The following is a 13,021-nucleotide window of genomic DNA, read 5'->3' on the forward strand; positions in this document are numbered from 1 at the left end:
TTCATGTTGCAATTCTACCCACTGAGAAGCATCCTGTGTAGCCGGGACCCCAGTATACTCAGCAGCTAGCGACTGGTTTCTGTATTGGAAAACAGACTCGTGGATAAAATAAACATTTGCTTCTTTTCTGAAAAAAAAAAAAAAGCCCTTCACATTTCTATCAGCTTGTTGTTGCAAACAAGAGCTAATCAGTGGAGAGGAGAGACAGATGTGCTGTGACGATGCTCTTTGCCCTGCCCAGGGTCCTTGACAGGGATGGTTGCCATAACAACTACCTTACACCAGTGCAGAAATAGCGCAAGCATTTTGCAACCACTCTTGACTTCATTAATTATGCCATTCCTAGCTAAATGATACGACAATGCTATTTCCTTTGGCCCTGCCAGGAATAGAAATGACAAATGAGATATAATGAGATATTTTGTGTTGAAGGATTGAAAAAGCCAAAAAAGTGCTACAGTTCTGGAAGATTTTTGCCGTTATTGTCATTTATATTCCCTAAGTTCTTGCTAGTGAATTTGGTTTCCAAACAAGAGTCAGCATTTGCTTCGTACATATGAGGCACTGAGTGCTATATATTTATTAACTGATCTAGGATCCTGGGAACAAACCAAAGAAGGCAGGGCTCATGTTTCTTGCTGGTGAGGTAAACAAGTCACAGGAAGTAACCATCCTTTGTCCTTGGGCCGTCATTAGAATTTGAACTGAGATATTTAGTTCCAAAGTCTTCAATACCACCACACGCTTCTCTCTCTCTCTCTCTCTCTCTCTCTCTCTCTCTCTCTCTCTCTCTCTCTCTCTCTCTCTCTCTCTCTCTCTGTGTGTGTGTGTGTGTGAAGATGTGGAGGTCAGAGGTCAGAGGTTGAAGTTGGTTAAGGGTCTTCCCCATTTGTTCCTCTACCTTATCTTTTGAGACAAAGTCTCCCACTGAGCCCATCCACATCAGTTTGGATGGACTGGCTGGCTAATGAGATCTAAGGATACACCTAGCTCTCTCCCAGTTTTGAGGTTACAGATGCCTGCCTCTCTCCAGCTTTCTCGTGTGCTAGGATCTGGATTCAGTTCTCATGCTTTCACAGCAAGCATTCACTCACCTAGTCACCCCAGTCCCCAAAGTCCTCATCCTTAACACATAATTGTTTAATTATGAGCACGGGTGCACTCAATAACATATGTACCTTGATTAATATTTTCTTCTGAGAATATCCTTCTTGGTGTCAACCTAAAATGAGCTCTAGAGAAACCAACTGTCTAAATGAAGCGTTTGTCCAGAAAGTCAAGGTACTATAACGTAATTTGTGAACGTGACAATCATTCAAAGAGGTTTCAGGTAGGGGGACTTAAATATTTTCATATTATCACTATTGTGTGTAGAGGGGGTATATGTTTTGGCACATGCGTGGCAATCAGAGAACAACTTTGTGGGGTCAGTTCTCTCCTTCTGCCTTTTTGTGGGTTCTGGGAATTGAACAAAGAAGCAGGTGCATGGCTGGCACGCAGCCCAGAGGCTTGCCCAGCACACACGAGCTCCGAGTTCCATCCCCGCACCCCACATACTGGTGACAGGAGCTTATCGCAGGAGGTGATGTCAGCAGAGGCAATGAGTGTGTGGCCGTATCCAGTGGTTATCTGTTATTGTGCTGCTAGATTCCAATAGCAAGTGGCAGTTTGGGAAAGCCTCCTTGTGGTGTCTGCTGGGACAGTAAGATGCCTGAATGCCTCTTCTTCACGGCTTTGTAAGAGGCTTTGTTTTGATACTGGTAATATTCACTCTGGTATGTTGGAGAAGATGTAATGGTTGGTTCAACACATCACTAAATACCAGTAATGAATCTCAAGGAAAAATCTGGAAAAATAAAAGTACTTCAGGAAAATGAAATTTTCTGATCTGAACTCTGCTATTCATGGTTTAAAAACAGCAGTTGCTCAGTTTAAATATGACTTTAGTTTGGATAAAGAAGTTAAGAGTATTTGTATTTTAGAGTCAGACTGGAAGTTTTCCTGCTGAATTACCACGGATGTGAGAAATGTTGTTGTAGTGTGAGTGTGCATGTGTGAGTGTGCATGTGTGTGTGCGCATGTGTGAGTGTGCCTGTGTATGCATGTGTGTGCATGTGTGAGTGTGCCTGTGTGTGCATGTGTGAGTGTGCACGTGTGTGTGTGCATGTGTCTATACTAGCTCATGTAAATGTGGAGAGAGCAATCTTCTTATATTGCTCTCCACCTTAACTTTTGCAATAGGTCTCTCACTGAGCCTGTTTCTCAGGCCCTGAGTCCTAGGGGTCTACCTGTCTTCAGGCCCCAGCTCTGTGATTACAGACACTTCCCACTACACCCAACCTTTCTGTGGGTGCTGGGGATCGAACTCCAGGCCCTCATACTTGCACAGCAAACACTCCAGTCACTAACCCGTCTCAGCCGAAAACTTACTGAACATTTTTGACCAGAAAAGTGGGAGAAGCTAAAAAGTAAAACGAGGGAAAAGAAACTGCCTACAAAGTCAAAATAAAACAACACAGGGGAAGTGTGTGGGCAGTGTGTGCCTCAGGAGTGCCTCACCCTGTGAGGGGACAGGAAGAAGACTCCATGAGGAGCTGCCTCTCGCCAGGCACTGAGTGTGCTGGTACTTGATCTCGGACTCTTGTTTTCAGAGTTGCACATTTTCGCTCTTTATAAATTAAACAACAATGAATCACAAGTGGTGGTGCTCGACTTTAATCCCAGCACTCGGGAGGCAGAGACACTTGGATCCCTGAGTTTGAGGTCAGCCTGGTCTACAGGGTGTGTTCTGGGATAGCCAGGATAATACAGGAAAACCATCTTGAAAAACCAAAATATATAAATAGATAGGATAGATAGATAGATAGATAGATAGATAGAACCAATAGCCACAACAAAACCCTGTGCTCATATATGAAAAAAGACTCACATGGGTGGCCCCTGCCTCTACTGCCTCTTCCATTTCACAGAAAACCCTTACAGCTCTAAGTGGGAAAATTCTTCCCTGCTTTTATGGTCCATGGCTTTTCATGTTTTTTTTTTTTCTTGATAATGGGACTGGAGTCTCACCAAAGTCTTGATAAGGTGAAGTGATGTTGGTGGCCTGTCTGTTTTGGTCCGTGTCACTTAAACTTCTCTTGAAATCTTAGGAGGTTGTGGTAGAGCACCTGCCAAGAAGGCACGAGGCCCTGACACCACACCCTAGTTCACAGACACAGACACACAGACACACAGACACACAGACACACACACACACACAGACACACACAGACACACACACACACACAGACACACAGACACACACAGACACACACAGACACACACACACAGACACACACACACACACACACACTCAGAGCCTGGGGACCCTTGAGGACCCCATCCCCAATCTGCCAGTACAAACACTATTAGAAATGAAGGCACTGAGAGCCGGGGAGTCCCTTAGAAACTTCTGGTTCTTTCCCAGTGGGTCCATCTCTGAGAGTCCATTGCCTTTGCTGTTGCCTGGTTCCCAAGCATCTATTCCCTCCCTTGGAAAACAGGGCAGAAATCTCTGTCCTTTACAATCTCAGAAGTGGCTCTGCTTCCTAAGGTCTGACACAGGCATGAAGAGCTTGGGTGAAGGGCTATGGCAATGTTGATGCCTGGGTCCAGACAGAACTTCCCCTGGGTTCCAGGGAAAGCTTCTCCCTCAGCTAGAGCTGGGTGGAGAAGCTGAGTCATGTGTCAGTGTGGAGGTGTGGGGCGGCCCTGTAGGCGGTGGTGAGATGTCACCAGTCTTCTTGGTGGGTCTAAGTATAGGACCTCATCTGCAAACTTCAGTTCCAGATGTGCAGAGCACATGAGCACAAGGGAGGATGCCTCTGATCTCTCCACCCCACTAAGTAGAAAGTGTCAAAGCCTCAGGTTAGCACTTGGAATCATCCAGGCTACTCCCTTCCTCCCAGGGGACGTGGGAAGGATCAAGGTGTCAGTTCCCTCTCACTCCTGTGTCCTTGGGAGCAGAGGCATGTACTGAGGGAAATCAAAGTCATACAACTCTCCTGAGCCCGGGGTCTCAACTCCCAGGTGGCTCCTTGTCCTGGGAACCCATGCCCCATGGGTGGAAGGAGAATGCACCAAACCCCGCACTTGCTTCCTTGCTGGGGGGGTCACTGAGCTATCGGAAGAAAGCCATGGGAGGATGCAGTTGGAGTTAGGAGTGATTCCAGCCGAGGCTTGCAGCGAGGTGTCCCAAAAGCAAGCAGAGGTGGGGCAGCTCCTGTGCATCATGCTCTCCTCTGCCCCTGGGGATTTCCATGCATTTCTTTTTTCAGTTTTAGAAAGTCAAGGAGAGTCACTCTGATAGAAACAGTGACATTTCCAAGGGTGTTGTGATGCCCATGGTGCCAGCAGCCTGGGTGAGGACCCAAACCAGAGACTGCTGCACTGGGACAGGTTGCTTTTCTTCCGTCTCCCAGTGCATCCTGGAGGAGAAAGGCGTGCTTTTCCTCGCCATCTTCCTCCAGCAGGCACAAGCTGCAGTGCCACCTGCCCACTGTGTGACCTTTGGCAGGCTGCTTACCTGCTCTGAATCTGTTTCTTCTCCCAGGGCAGTGGTACTGAACTGGGGAACCCTCTGCAGTTTGCTCTTCGTAGGAAGGGGCTGTAACTGGCAGAGGAAAGAGAGAGCTACTTTTATTTCTACTCATAGAGAATGCACTGTCATTGGTGGTGGCCCAGCATCCTCCATATTGTAAGAGTCCCCAAGATGTACCTGACTCAGGTAGTACTGGGAACTGTTTTGCAACCACATTGGCTTTGAACCAACTGTGTGACTTTGGGGAAGTCACTAATTGCCTACAGGAGACCCCAGTTTGCTCTCCAGGTGAGTCCCGGGGTCCTCCTGTGTCTATCTGCACAGAGGAAGCTGCTGGGCCAGGGAGCACAGGGCATGCGCTAGGCCTCCAGGCTGTTTGGGTTCCTAAGGTCCTCAGGACACAGGCTCACCTTCCACAGAGGAGCATGTAGGCACCAGCCAGCCCTGATTCTGGGGAGGGGATTTACCAGACAGGGAAGGAATGGCGCACGCTCTGGGTCTCAGAGACTGTAGGAGTACATGTCAGTTGTGTGCTAGCCTCAAACCTAGAATGAGTCCCCACTCCACCCTTTACCAGTCGTGGTGGGAAGCTGATGTTTTATAAGCCTGCAGTGTGTATTTTAAATTTGAACCTGAGTTGATTTCTCTAAAGGCTTTGGCTGAATTACAAGCTTTGGGGGAAAAAGACTTTTTGAATTTACATTAGAGACTGTTAGGAAGTTCAAAGAACAGTCTAAGTCATTTCTAGCAATTTCTCGATGCATAAAGTATAGATTTAGTCCCACTGAGTTTGGTGAAAGAATAACAAAAAACATTTATTCTTGTTCATCCGGTCCACAAAACAAAACCCAAGCAACCAAACCCAAAACATTCCTAAATCTCTAGCATATCTGTCCTCTGAGTTATATTTCACTCCAGGGAGGAGAGGACTTCATTCATTCACTTACTACTTCAGCATGTAACCATGCAAGACATTTGTATCTTAAAGCAGTGTTTACTGCGGGAATATTTGCCTCTGCAATTTCTGATTGCATAGGCAGTGCTCTGTTTTAAAAGGCTCTGATCAATAGCATTTGCCAATTGTGCTGCATGGATTGTGTAAGCAAAATGAAGGATCCTGCTTACCTCCCTGCCTCTCAGCCCGTCTTATTTGACAGTCTGCTGCCCACCCTTGGGGCTCAAGGTGAGCCAGGGAGAAATAGCGTTAGGTCTATTTGTCTTGCCTCTTAGCTGAATTTAGCTCTTGAGATAACAGCATTTTGCCTGTGTACTTGGACGAAAATTTAATCTCGACCTCTGGTTATAATTCTGGACTGCTTGATTGATTCTAGCAAGGTGAGGGATCAGAATACAGAAAGCAAACTTAATTACATCTCTAAAGGCATTCAGAAATATTAGCGGGGAAATAAAATCTGAAGAAGACCTTCTGTATTTGAATATTTAGAAGCTGTTAGGAGAGTAAAACACAGGGCAATACTGTCTCCTGGAAGGGGTTATTGAAGAGGATTTAGGCCAGCAGCTCTTGATATTTTTTGATAAGGGTTTAAGCTACATATCCTACTGGAGAAATCTGGGTTCCTGGACGCTGGAGTTCTTGTGTGGACTGTTTCTTTGGACATCCAGCATGGTCAAGGTGCTCTCTGCAGACAGAAGGACCTTGTGATAAAATAGCGGCTCTCTTGGGCTCTGAGAAGAAGGTCCCAGGTCTTTCTAGAAGAAGTGCTTGCCCACCTCCTGGGGGCCTCATCAGGGAGCCCCACTGTCTGGACTGGAATGAAACCGCAGGTATGGGGCATTGCACACCCGAGGAAGCGAGAGAGCTCGTTCAGCCCCGCCCTCACAGTGAGTGGTGCGGATGGGAATTTGTGCATTCTTTGATTAATCTCTTGGGAATCTGGTTTTATAATCAAGACACCACCTTTAGCCCAGTGGTTCCTTGATGAGGAATCCCGAAGGTATTCTGGAAGAAGGAAGCACAGACAATTTTTGTGCTCCCAGGACAGAGGTCAAATGAAGAACTTGCTGTTTTTATTATAAAAATAATTCATGTTCCCTATAGTCATTTTACAAAATGCAAGAGATAAGAGATGTCAAAGGAGTAAATAATTAAGTTACCCAGCAGCAATGGCCCACTTACCTGCTGATCAGCTTTTGGTGCCAAACAAAAGGTGGGACAATCAGTATTTTCTTCGATAGTACTTCAGAGGAGAACCTTGAGAAATGGGCTGCCCAGTCTGTGTGGTGAGAAGAAGGGCAGGGAGAGATTAAATATGCTGTCAGATTCACTCACTGAGGGGTGTTAAAACCAATAGAAAGTGCTGGAACTGCATTTGCCTCTCTTAGTCAGAGGCCAGAGTCTCCATGACCCAAGAGTGCCCCTCCATCCCAAGACTGGCAACAGAGGAAAATATCAGCTGTCTTTAATAGAACTCATCTGACCATTCTGAGAGGGACAAGGAGACAATGAGGCTAAGTGACTGTGGCATCAAGCCAAGGAAGTCCCACCTCCATGCCCTGGAAGTTCCTGAGGCAGAGGAGGACACTATCCACCATGAGATGGGTAGAGGCAATTAGGAGTCCTTAAGGAGTCTGCAACCTGACCCTGATTCCAATGAAGACTAAAAAGAGCTATCTTTGTGGTCTGGACTGATAGCTTGTGCTCCATGACCTAAACCATTGTGAAGACCTCTTGCTTGTTCCCTGTCTCCCCTTGAAAGAAAAGTTTTGCAGGCCAAAATGGTTACAACTTCTATTTGGAAAGCTCAAGGCCACCTCTGTGTAGGATAGCTATTGGTACAGGGCATCAAGGCTGCCAGTGCATAGATACTGCTGGTAATCGTGGTGTTAGTGTTTCCCCTCTTCCTAAAATGTGCCACAGTGCAATCTAACTGCCATCCGCAGAGCCCAAGTTTACATTCCGAGGGAGGAATCTGGACACGCTCCATTAACCAGCATCCAAACAATTGCTCTGTGGCTCAAGTTCATTTTCCTTAACGGAGGTGTTAGCACGGCTACTGGTCTCTTTTCAAAGACCTTAATTCCTTCTACAAAATATCAGTGATAAAATCCCTCCAAGGTTCCAGCCATCGAGTAAATGCCTGCCCCAGAATAGCCTACACTGCACTCTAGCTAATGTGCATGCGGGTATAGACCCCTCCTTTTCAAATACTATCCCAAGGTCGCTTACTTAGAAGTCAGGAACACAAAGAATGGTAGAGCTGGAAGGGATGGTAGAAATGACTCTTCTCCTAATCCTGTCATTTTATAAATCAAGACAGGCCCTGGACTATGAGCTCAAGACTAGCCTGGACTTCATAGTGAGACTTGCACAAAAAAGAAAGAAAGGAAGAAAGAAAGAAAGAAAGAAAGAAAGAAAGAAAGAAAGAAAGAAAGAAAGAGGGGCTGGAGAGATGGCTCAGAGGTTAAGAGCACTGGCTGTTTTTCCAGAGGTCCTGAGTTCAATTCCCAGCAACCACATGGTGGTTTATAACCAACTGTAATGAGATCTGATGTCATCTTCTGGCCTGTAGGCAGAACACTGTATACATAAAAATAAGTAAACAAACAAATAAATCCTTAATAAAAAGAAAAGAAGGAAGGAAGAAAAAAGAAAAAAAAGAAATAAGGGCTGGGCACTGGGAAGACAGCTCAGTGGTTAAGAGAGGACATGGGCCCCACATTGGGACCCTCACAGCTGCCTGTGACTCCTGTTATAGGACATCTGATGCTCTCTTCTGTTCTCCGTGGCCACTGTACTCTCTCTCTCTCTCTCTCTCTCTCTCTCTCTCTCTCTCTCTCTCTCTCTCTCTCTCTCTCACACACACACACACACAAAATAACAGCAATAGTAAACCAAGGGCTGGGGACATAGCTCAGGAGCAGAGCACAGCCTGCCCGAGTCGTTGGCTCCATCCACATACTGAAGAGGAGAAACTAAGAAAGATCTTGAAGACATGAGTGAATATTTACACCTGATTAGGAATAAACACAGACTCACTTTGAGCTAGCGAAAGGATTTCCTCAGTGTTGTGTATGAAACTGTCATTCTTCTGGTCACCTAGGGTCAAATGTGTCACTGTTCCTTGGTGTGACCCTCCTCGTCTCCACACTGATTGAAGCTCTAAGTCCTTCAGTTTTCCCCTGAGCTCTTTCACACGTCTGTCCTTCTCTCCCTCCTCTACCCTGTCATTCGCATTCCTCACAGACACCATGTCTCCACTAGAGGTGACAGAGAAAGCACACGCACACTCATCACTGTGGGACGGCGAGCTGATATTGGAGGCGTGCGAGATAACGGGGTCTGTGGGATTCTGGGACTTTGTCAACTTCGTCTCAACTTGTCAGTCTCCACACTTCTAGCACGACTCAGAAGTTGGTCAACTGGGTTCAAGACAGCGCCTTGCCCGCCACAGCTGCTCTCTCTGCTCAGCAGAGCTTCCTAACAAAGACTCGATTCGGGAAGCCCTTCTCCCGAAGGTCCCTTCTCCTGAGGCAAAGGAATCAAAGACCAGACAGTCACAGCATGATTAACGCAGCTTTACTCAGAGACGAGGAGAATGCCGAGAACCACAGTGCATTTTCTCCTCTTCATAGAGATGCCCCTGCATTAGATTTATAGGACACCCATTCACAAGACGCACCGACCTTCAGATGGGAGGCATCCTTAGAGCGGTTTTTAAAAATCCATCACAGGTCTGCCCACAATTTCCTCTTGCTGAGTAAAACAGCTACAAAAGGAGGTGATGGCACCCACTTCAGGGTTGTTCGTGAAGACGAAGCTGCACCGTTTGACTTTCCCTCTTCAGGGCTAGTGCGTTGTCTGGTTCATGGCTATAAAATAATGGCTTGTGAGTTATTCTATCGGTGCAATTTTCTCTACACTTCCTTGAAGAGCTTCTTTGGTTAGAATGAGCTGAATTCTGGAGGAGAATTTGGCAGGGAAGTGTTTTTCTGTTTGTGCAGACACTGTCTGTCAGCAAAGACAAGTTGAAACCGGTTTTGGACTTCTAAGCCGACACTGGTGAAGGGTCAGCAGGCCTCCGGTTCCAGGCTTGGATGTGTTTTTGGAATTGCCTTTTGTGTTCCAGCTGAGAGGGCTGGAAGTCGAATGTCTTCCTGAAAGCTGTAGACTCCTGGTGCAAGTCACTCCCCATCATCTTCCTCCTTACGGACAAGTCAGTGCCAAGTCAGTGCCCGAGGACCTTGATGGTGGCCCTCTGTTAGAGGGCTACATTGTATTTCAACTTGCCCCACCCCCTGCTTGGGAGGGTAGAGCTTGTTTTCCTTTCTCTCACAAGACCCACCTGAGAGTCATGAATAACCTGGCAGACTGCCTGCTGATTGATAGGTCTAAAATTACGCTTGTCCAACACTTTCAAAATGTCATTCCAGAGAGGTGCCAAGGAGCCTCCTCTGGGGTCCCTTGTAAATGCTGCAGGCTCTCCCTTGATTGGGGTGAGGAGAGTGGGATGTTTAGGGGCATTGAAACAGCCTCTGGCTTCAGATTCAGAGAAATCTGAACTTCAGTTTGACAATAATGTGTTGAACACATGACAGGATAGTCTGTGAGAAGACAGAGGGGTGGCAGCAAGCCCATGGTGGAGGTCCATGGGAAAATGTTCTCCAGTTCAGAGACCGGGAGAGACAGACAGAATTCAGCAAGAGACAGATAGCAAGAGCTGAGGCTGAGGATGGGAAGCTTGGAACGTTTCCCCAGTGACAAGCCGTGGAAGAGAGCAGATATGTTAGTTTTCCATTGCTGCTGTAGTGCTATAAAGATCCAGGGGCTCAAAGCAACATATATATATTTTTAATATATATTTAAATATACAGGTTGTGTTTTTTATCTTGTTTGTTTTATTTTATGTATATCAGTGTTCTGCCTGCATGTGTATCTGTATGACATCCCCTAGAACTGGAGTTACAGACAGTTGTGAGCCGCTATGTGGGTGCTGGGAATTGAACCTGGGTCCTCTAGAAGAGCAGCCAGGGCTCTTAATTGCTGAGTCATCTCCCCAGCCCAGCAACATACATTGTTTTTAGTGCTAAATAGTCAAAGCAGGGCAATCTATAGAGAACAAAAATTTATTCCATCACAGTTCTTAGGTCTGAGTATATGAAGATGAAGGTGTTGGGGTTGCTGAGGGCCTCTGACTTTCCTCATAAGGTGGAAGGTGAGAGAACCTTCTATTTGCATGTGCTTGTATACCTATTCTCAAGCGACAGTCATGAGTTTGTGGATAGGGCTTTTTCCTGTCAGACAGAGAACACTGATGGAAACCGAATCCTCTAAGGGTTTGTGTTCTCCAACCAGAAGACAAGCCTGCGGTCGTTTCTGGTCCTGCTGCTGTTCTACCCAGAGAGCAGAAGACGCAGTGTCACCTGCAAACGGCTGCTGAGGTTTGAGGAGGGTACAGATGTTGCTGTTAAAAGGTGGATCCTACTTTTTGTTCATCATCGGGTCTTTCAGCATCCCCCGGCTCAGAGGAACTCTGCAGCAGCCATTCTTATGAACAGCTGTTCTTGGTTGGGTTTAGCAGCAGGCGGGGAGGGGAAGTTTGGTGTCAGTCTTTTCTTTAAAGATGAAGGGTCTGGGGACAGAGCGGGCGCTCTCCCCGGTGCTGCTCTTGGTATGGAGATGGTTCAACACGGGGTTTTTGAATGGAACTAACACATAGTTAAATGTTAACAAATCTGTCCGCAATCCCAGCATTCATGACTGCCACAGGAGAATGGAAGAAAGGGGTATGGCTTGTGAATTTGAGACCAGCCTCAGCAACATAGTGTGACCCTGGTTCAAAAAGAAAAGAAAAAGTAAAATGTTAGCAAACGTATCAGTAGATGAACTAGTTATGCACAAACAGGGCCTAGAATATAAACATCTTACTTCTACCATTCAATATTAACATAGTCAATGGAACAGAAAAGGGGACAGAATCTGAAGGTTTATTTTTTTGTTGTTTTTTAAGGGGTCTGGGGTGACAGGGGTCTGATGTGTTGTGTCTTGCTTTTGTCTGATAGGTCATTGCTTGTGAGCAGCAGTATGACTCGTCCTATGACGCTCGTTGTGACGTCTGGTCTTTGGGCATCACAGCCATCGAGCTGGGAGACGGAGACCCTCCCCTCTTTGAAATGCATCCTGTGAAAATGCTCTTTAAGATCCCAAGGTAGGACACCAGATGGCGCTCTTGACCCATCAGTGCTTCGTGAAACCGGTCTGGAGGTATTCAATTTCTCTCCAAATTTGAGAAAGCCTGATTGTGAAATATGTTTCCTTTTCAAAAAGAAGAGAAAGAACAACAGGGTTAGAGGGACGCAAGGAGAGGATGTTTCTGTAAGATCCCATCCCTGAGAAATGACACTAGCGTGGAACGGTTGTCTATTTCCGGCACTTCAGTTTTCCCCGAGATGTTCATTTTGTGCTTTGTACAAGAGAAGCAAGGATGCAGTTTAGGACTGCATAGTCAGTCTAAGTACTGATGTGCTTTTCAGGTATGCTTTCTCTAGTATTTGGGAAATTTGGAGGCCCCCAAAATACTTATTACACTCAGACCAGCAGTGACTCCTGTCTGAAAAGCGTTGTAATATCCGTATCCCTTATTCTTCACAGCTAACATCCTGCTCAGGGGGACAGTCCTCTCAGAGGAGTCTTTGGCGATGGTTGATATGCAAGTGTGTTTTCTATTCTCTATGTTCAATTCGGCGTCTGTACAAGAAGTGTGCTTTTTTCACAGTATTGGGCTGATCTGTGTTAGGAAGTTCAGATGATGGGAAGCCCAGGCCAACCTGGGTGCAGATTGGCTGACAATCTGTATTTTCCGGAAGGCTCCTTCACAGGAAGACTCTGGGCCCTTGAGCTGAGGTCACAATACTGTGTTGACCTTTCCTTCTCCACACAAAAGCACAGCTATCTGCAGCCTTTGCAGATTTCTGGAGATTGCAATTTGCATTTGTGATTAGGTCTATTTATATGCAGATGAAGCTCTCCAGTGTTCATCATCATAATATTATCGCTTTATACCTAGTCCAGATGTGAACAAACCAACAACCAATATTCCAAAAAAACAGTTGCTCATTCAAGTCAGGCTGGTCTTCTTGCCTTCCCCCAAACACAGAAACAAGTGATGGTGATGGGCGGAGCAGAGGAGGCTTCTGTCTTTTTAATTCATAGTCTGGTGAGCATTCCAGGAGATGGAAGGATGCAGGAGCCAATAGCAGCACAGGGAGCAGTAACATGTCAGGAAATGAGCAACCGGGTCTGGATGGATTTCTGTGTGCAGCTCTGTACGTTACAAAGTAGCAACATAGTTTCCCAAATAGCAACACGCCTAGTGAGATATATGCACTTTCAATAAGAGGTCGTCTACCTAGGTATATTTATTCTTTTCTTTTTTTTTAAAGTATGCATCCATGTACATATCAAATGTTGAAAAATCATCTAAG

The 13,021-nt window shown here is 46.1% G+C and overlaps 1 protein-coding gene across 1 annotated transcript in view; it reads left to right on the forward strand.

Moving 5' to 3' along the window:
* Myo3b (myosin IIIB) overlaps positions 1-13,021 on the forward strand; it is a 314,924-nt gene that overhangs the window by 19,510 nt on the left and 282,393 nt on the right. The window contains exon 6 of the mRNA XM_005065170.4: positions 11,600-11,745. Coding sequence (XP_005065227.1) covers positions 11,600-11,745 — 146 coding nt within the window. The remainder of the gene's footprint in view (positions 1-11,599; positions 11,746-13,021) is intronic.

The sequence above is a fragment of the Mesocricetus auratus genome, unplaced genomic scaffold (genome assembly GCF_017639785.1).
Source record: "Mesocricetus auratus isolate SY011 unplaced genomic scaffold, BCM_Maur_2.0 Super-Scaffold_100004, whole genome shotgun sequence".
Taxonomy (NCBI): Eukaryota; Metazoa; Chordata; class Mammalia; order Rodentia; family Cricetidae; genus Mesocricetus; species Mesocricetus auratus.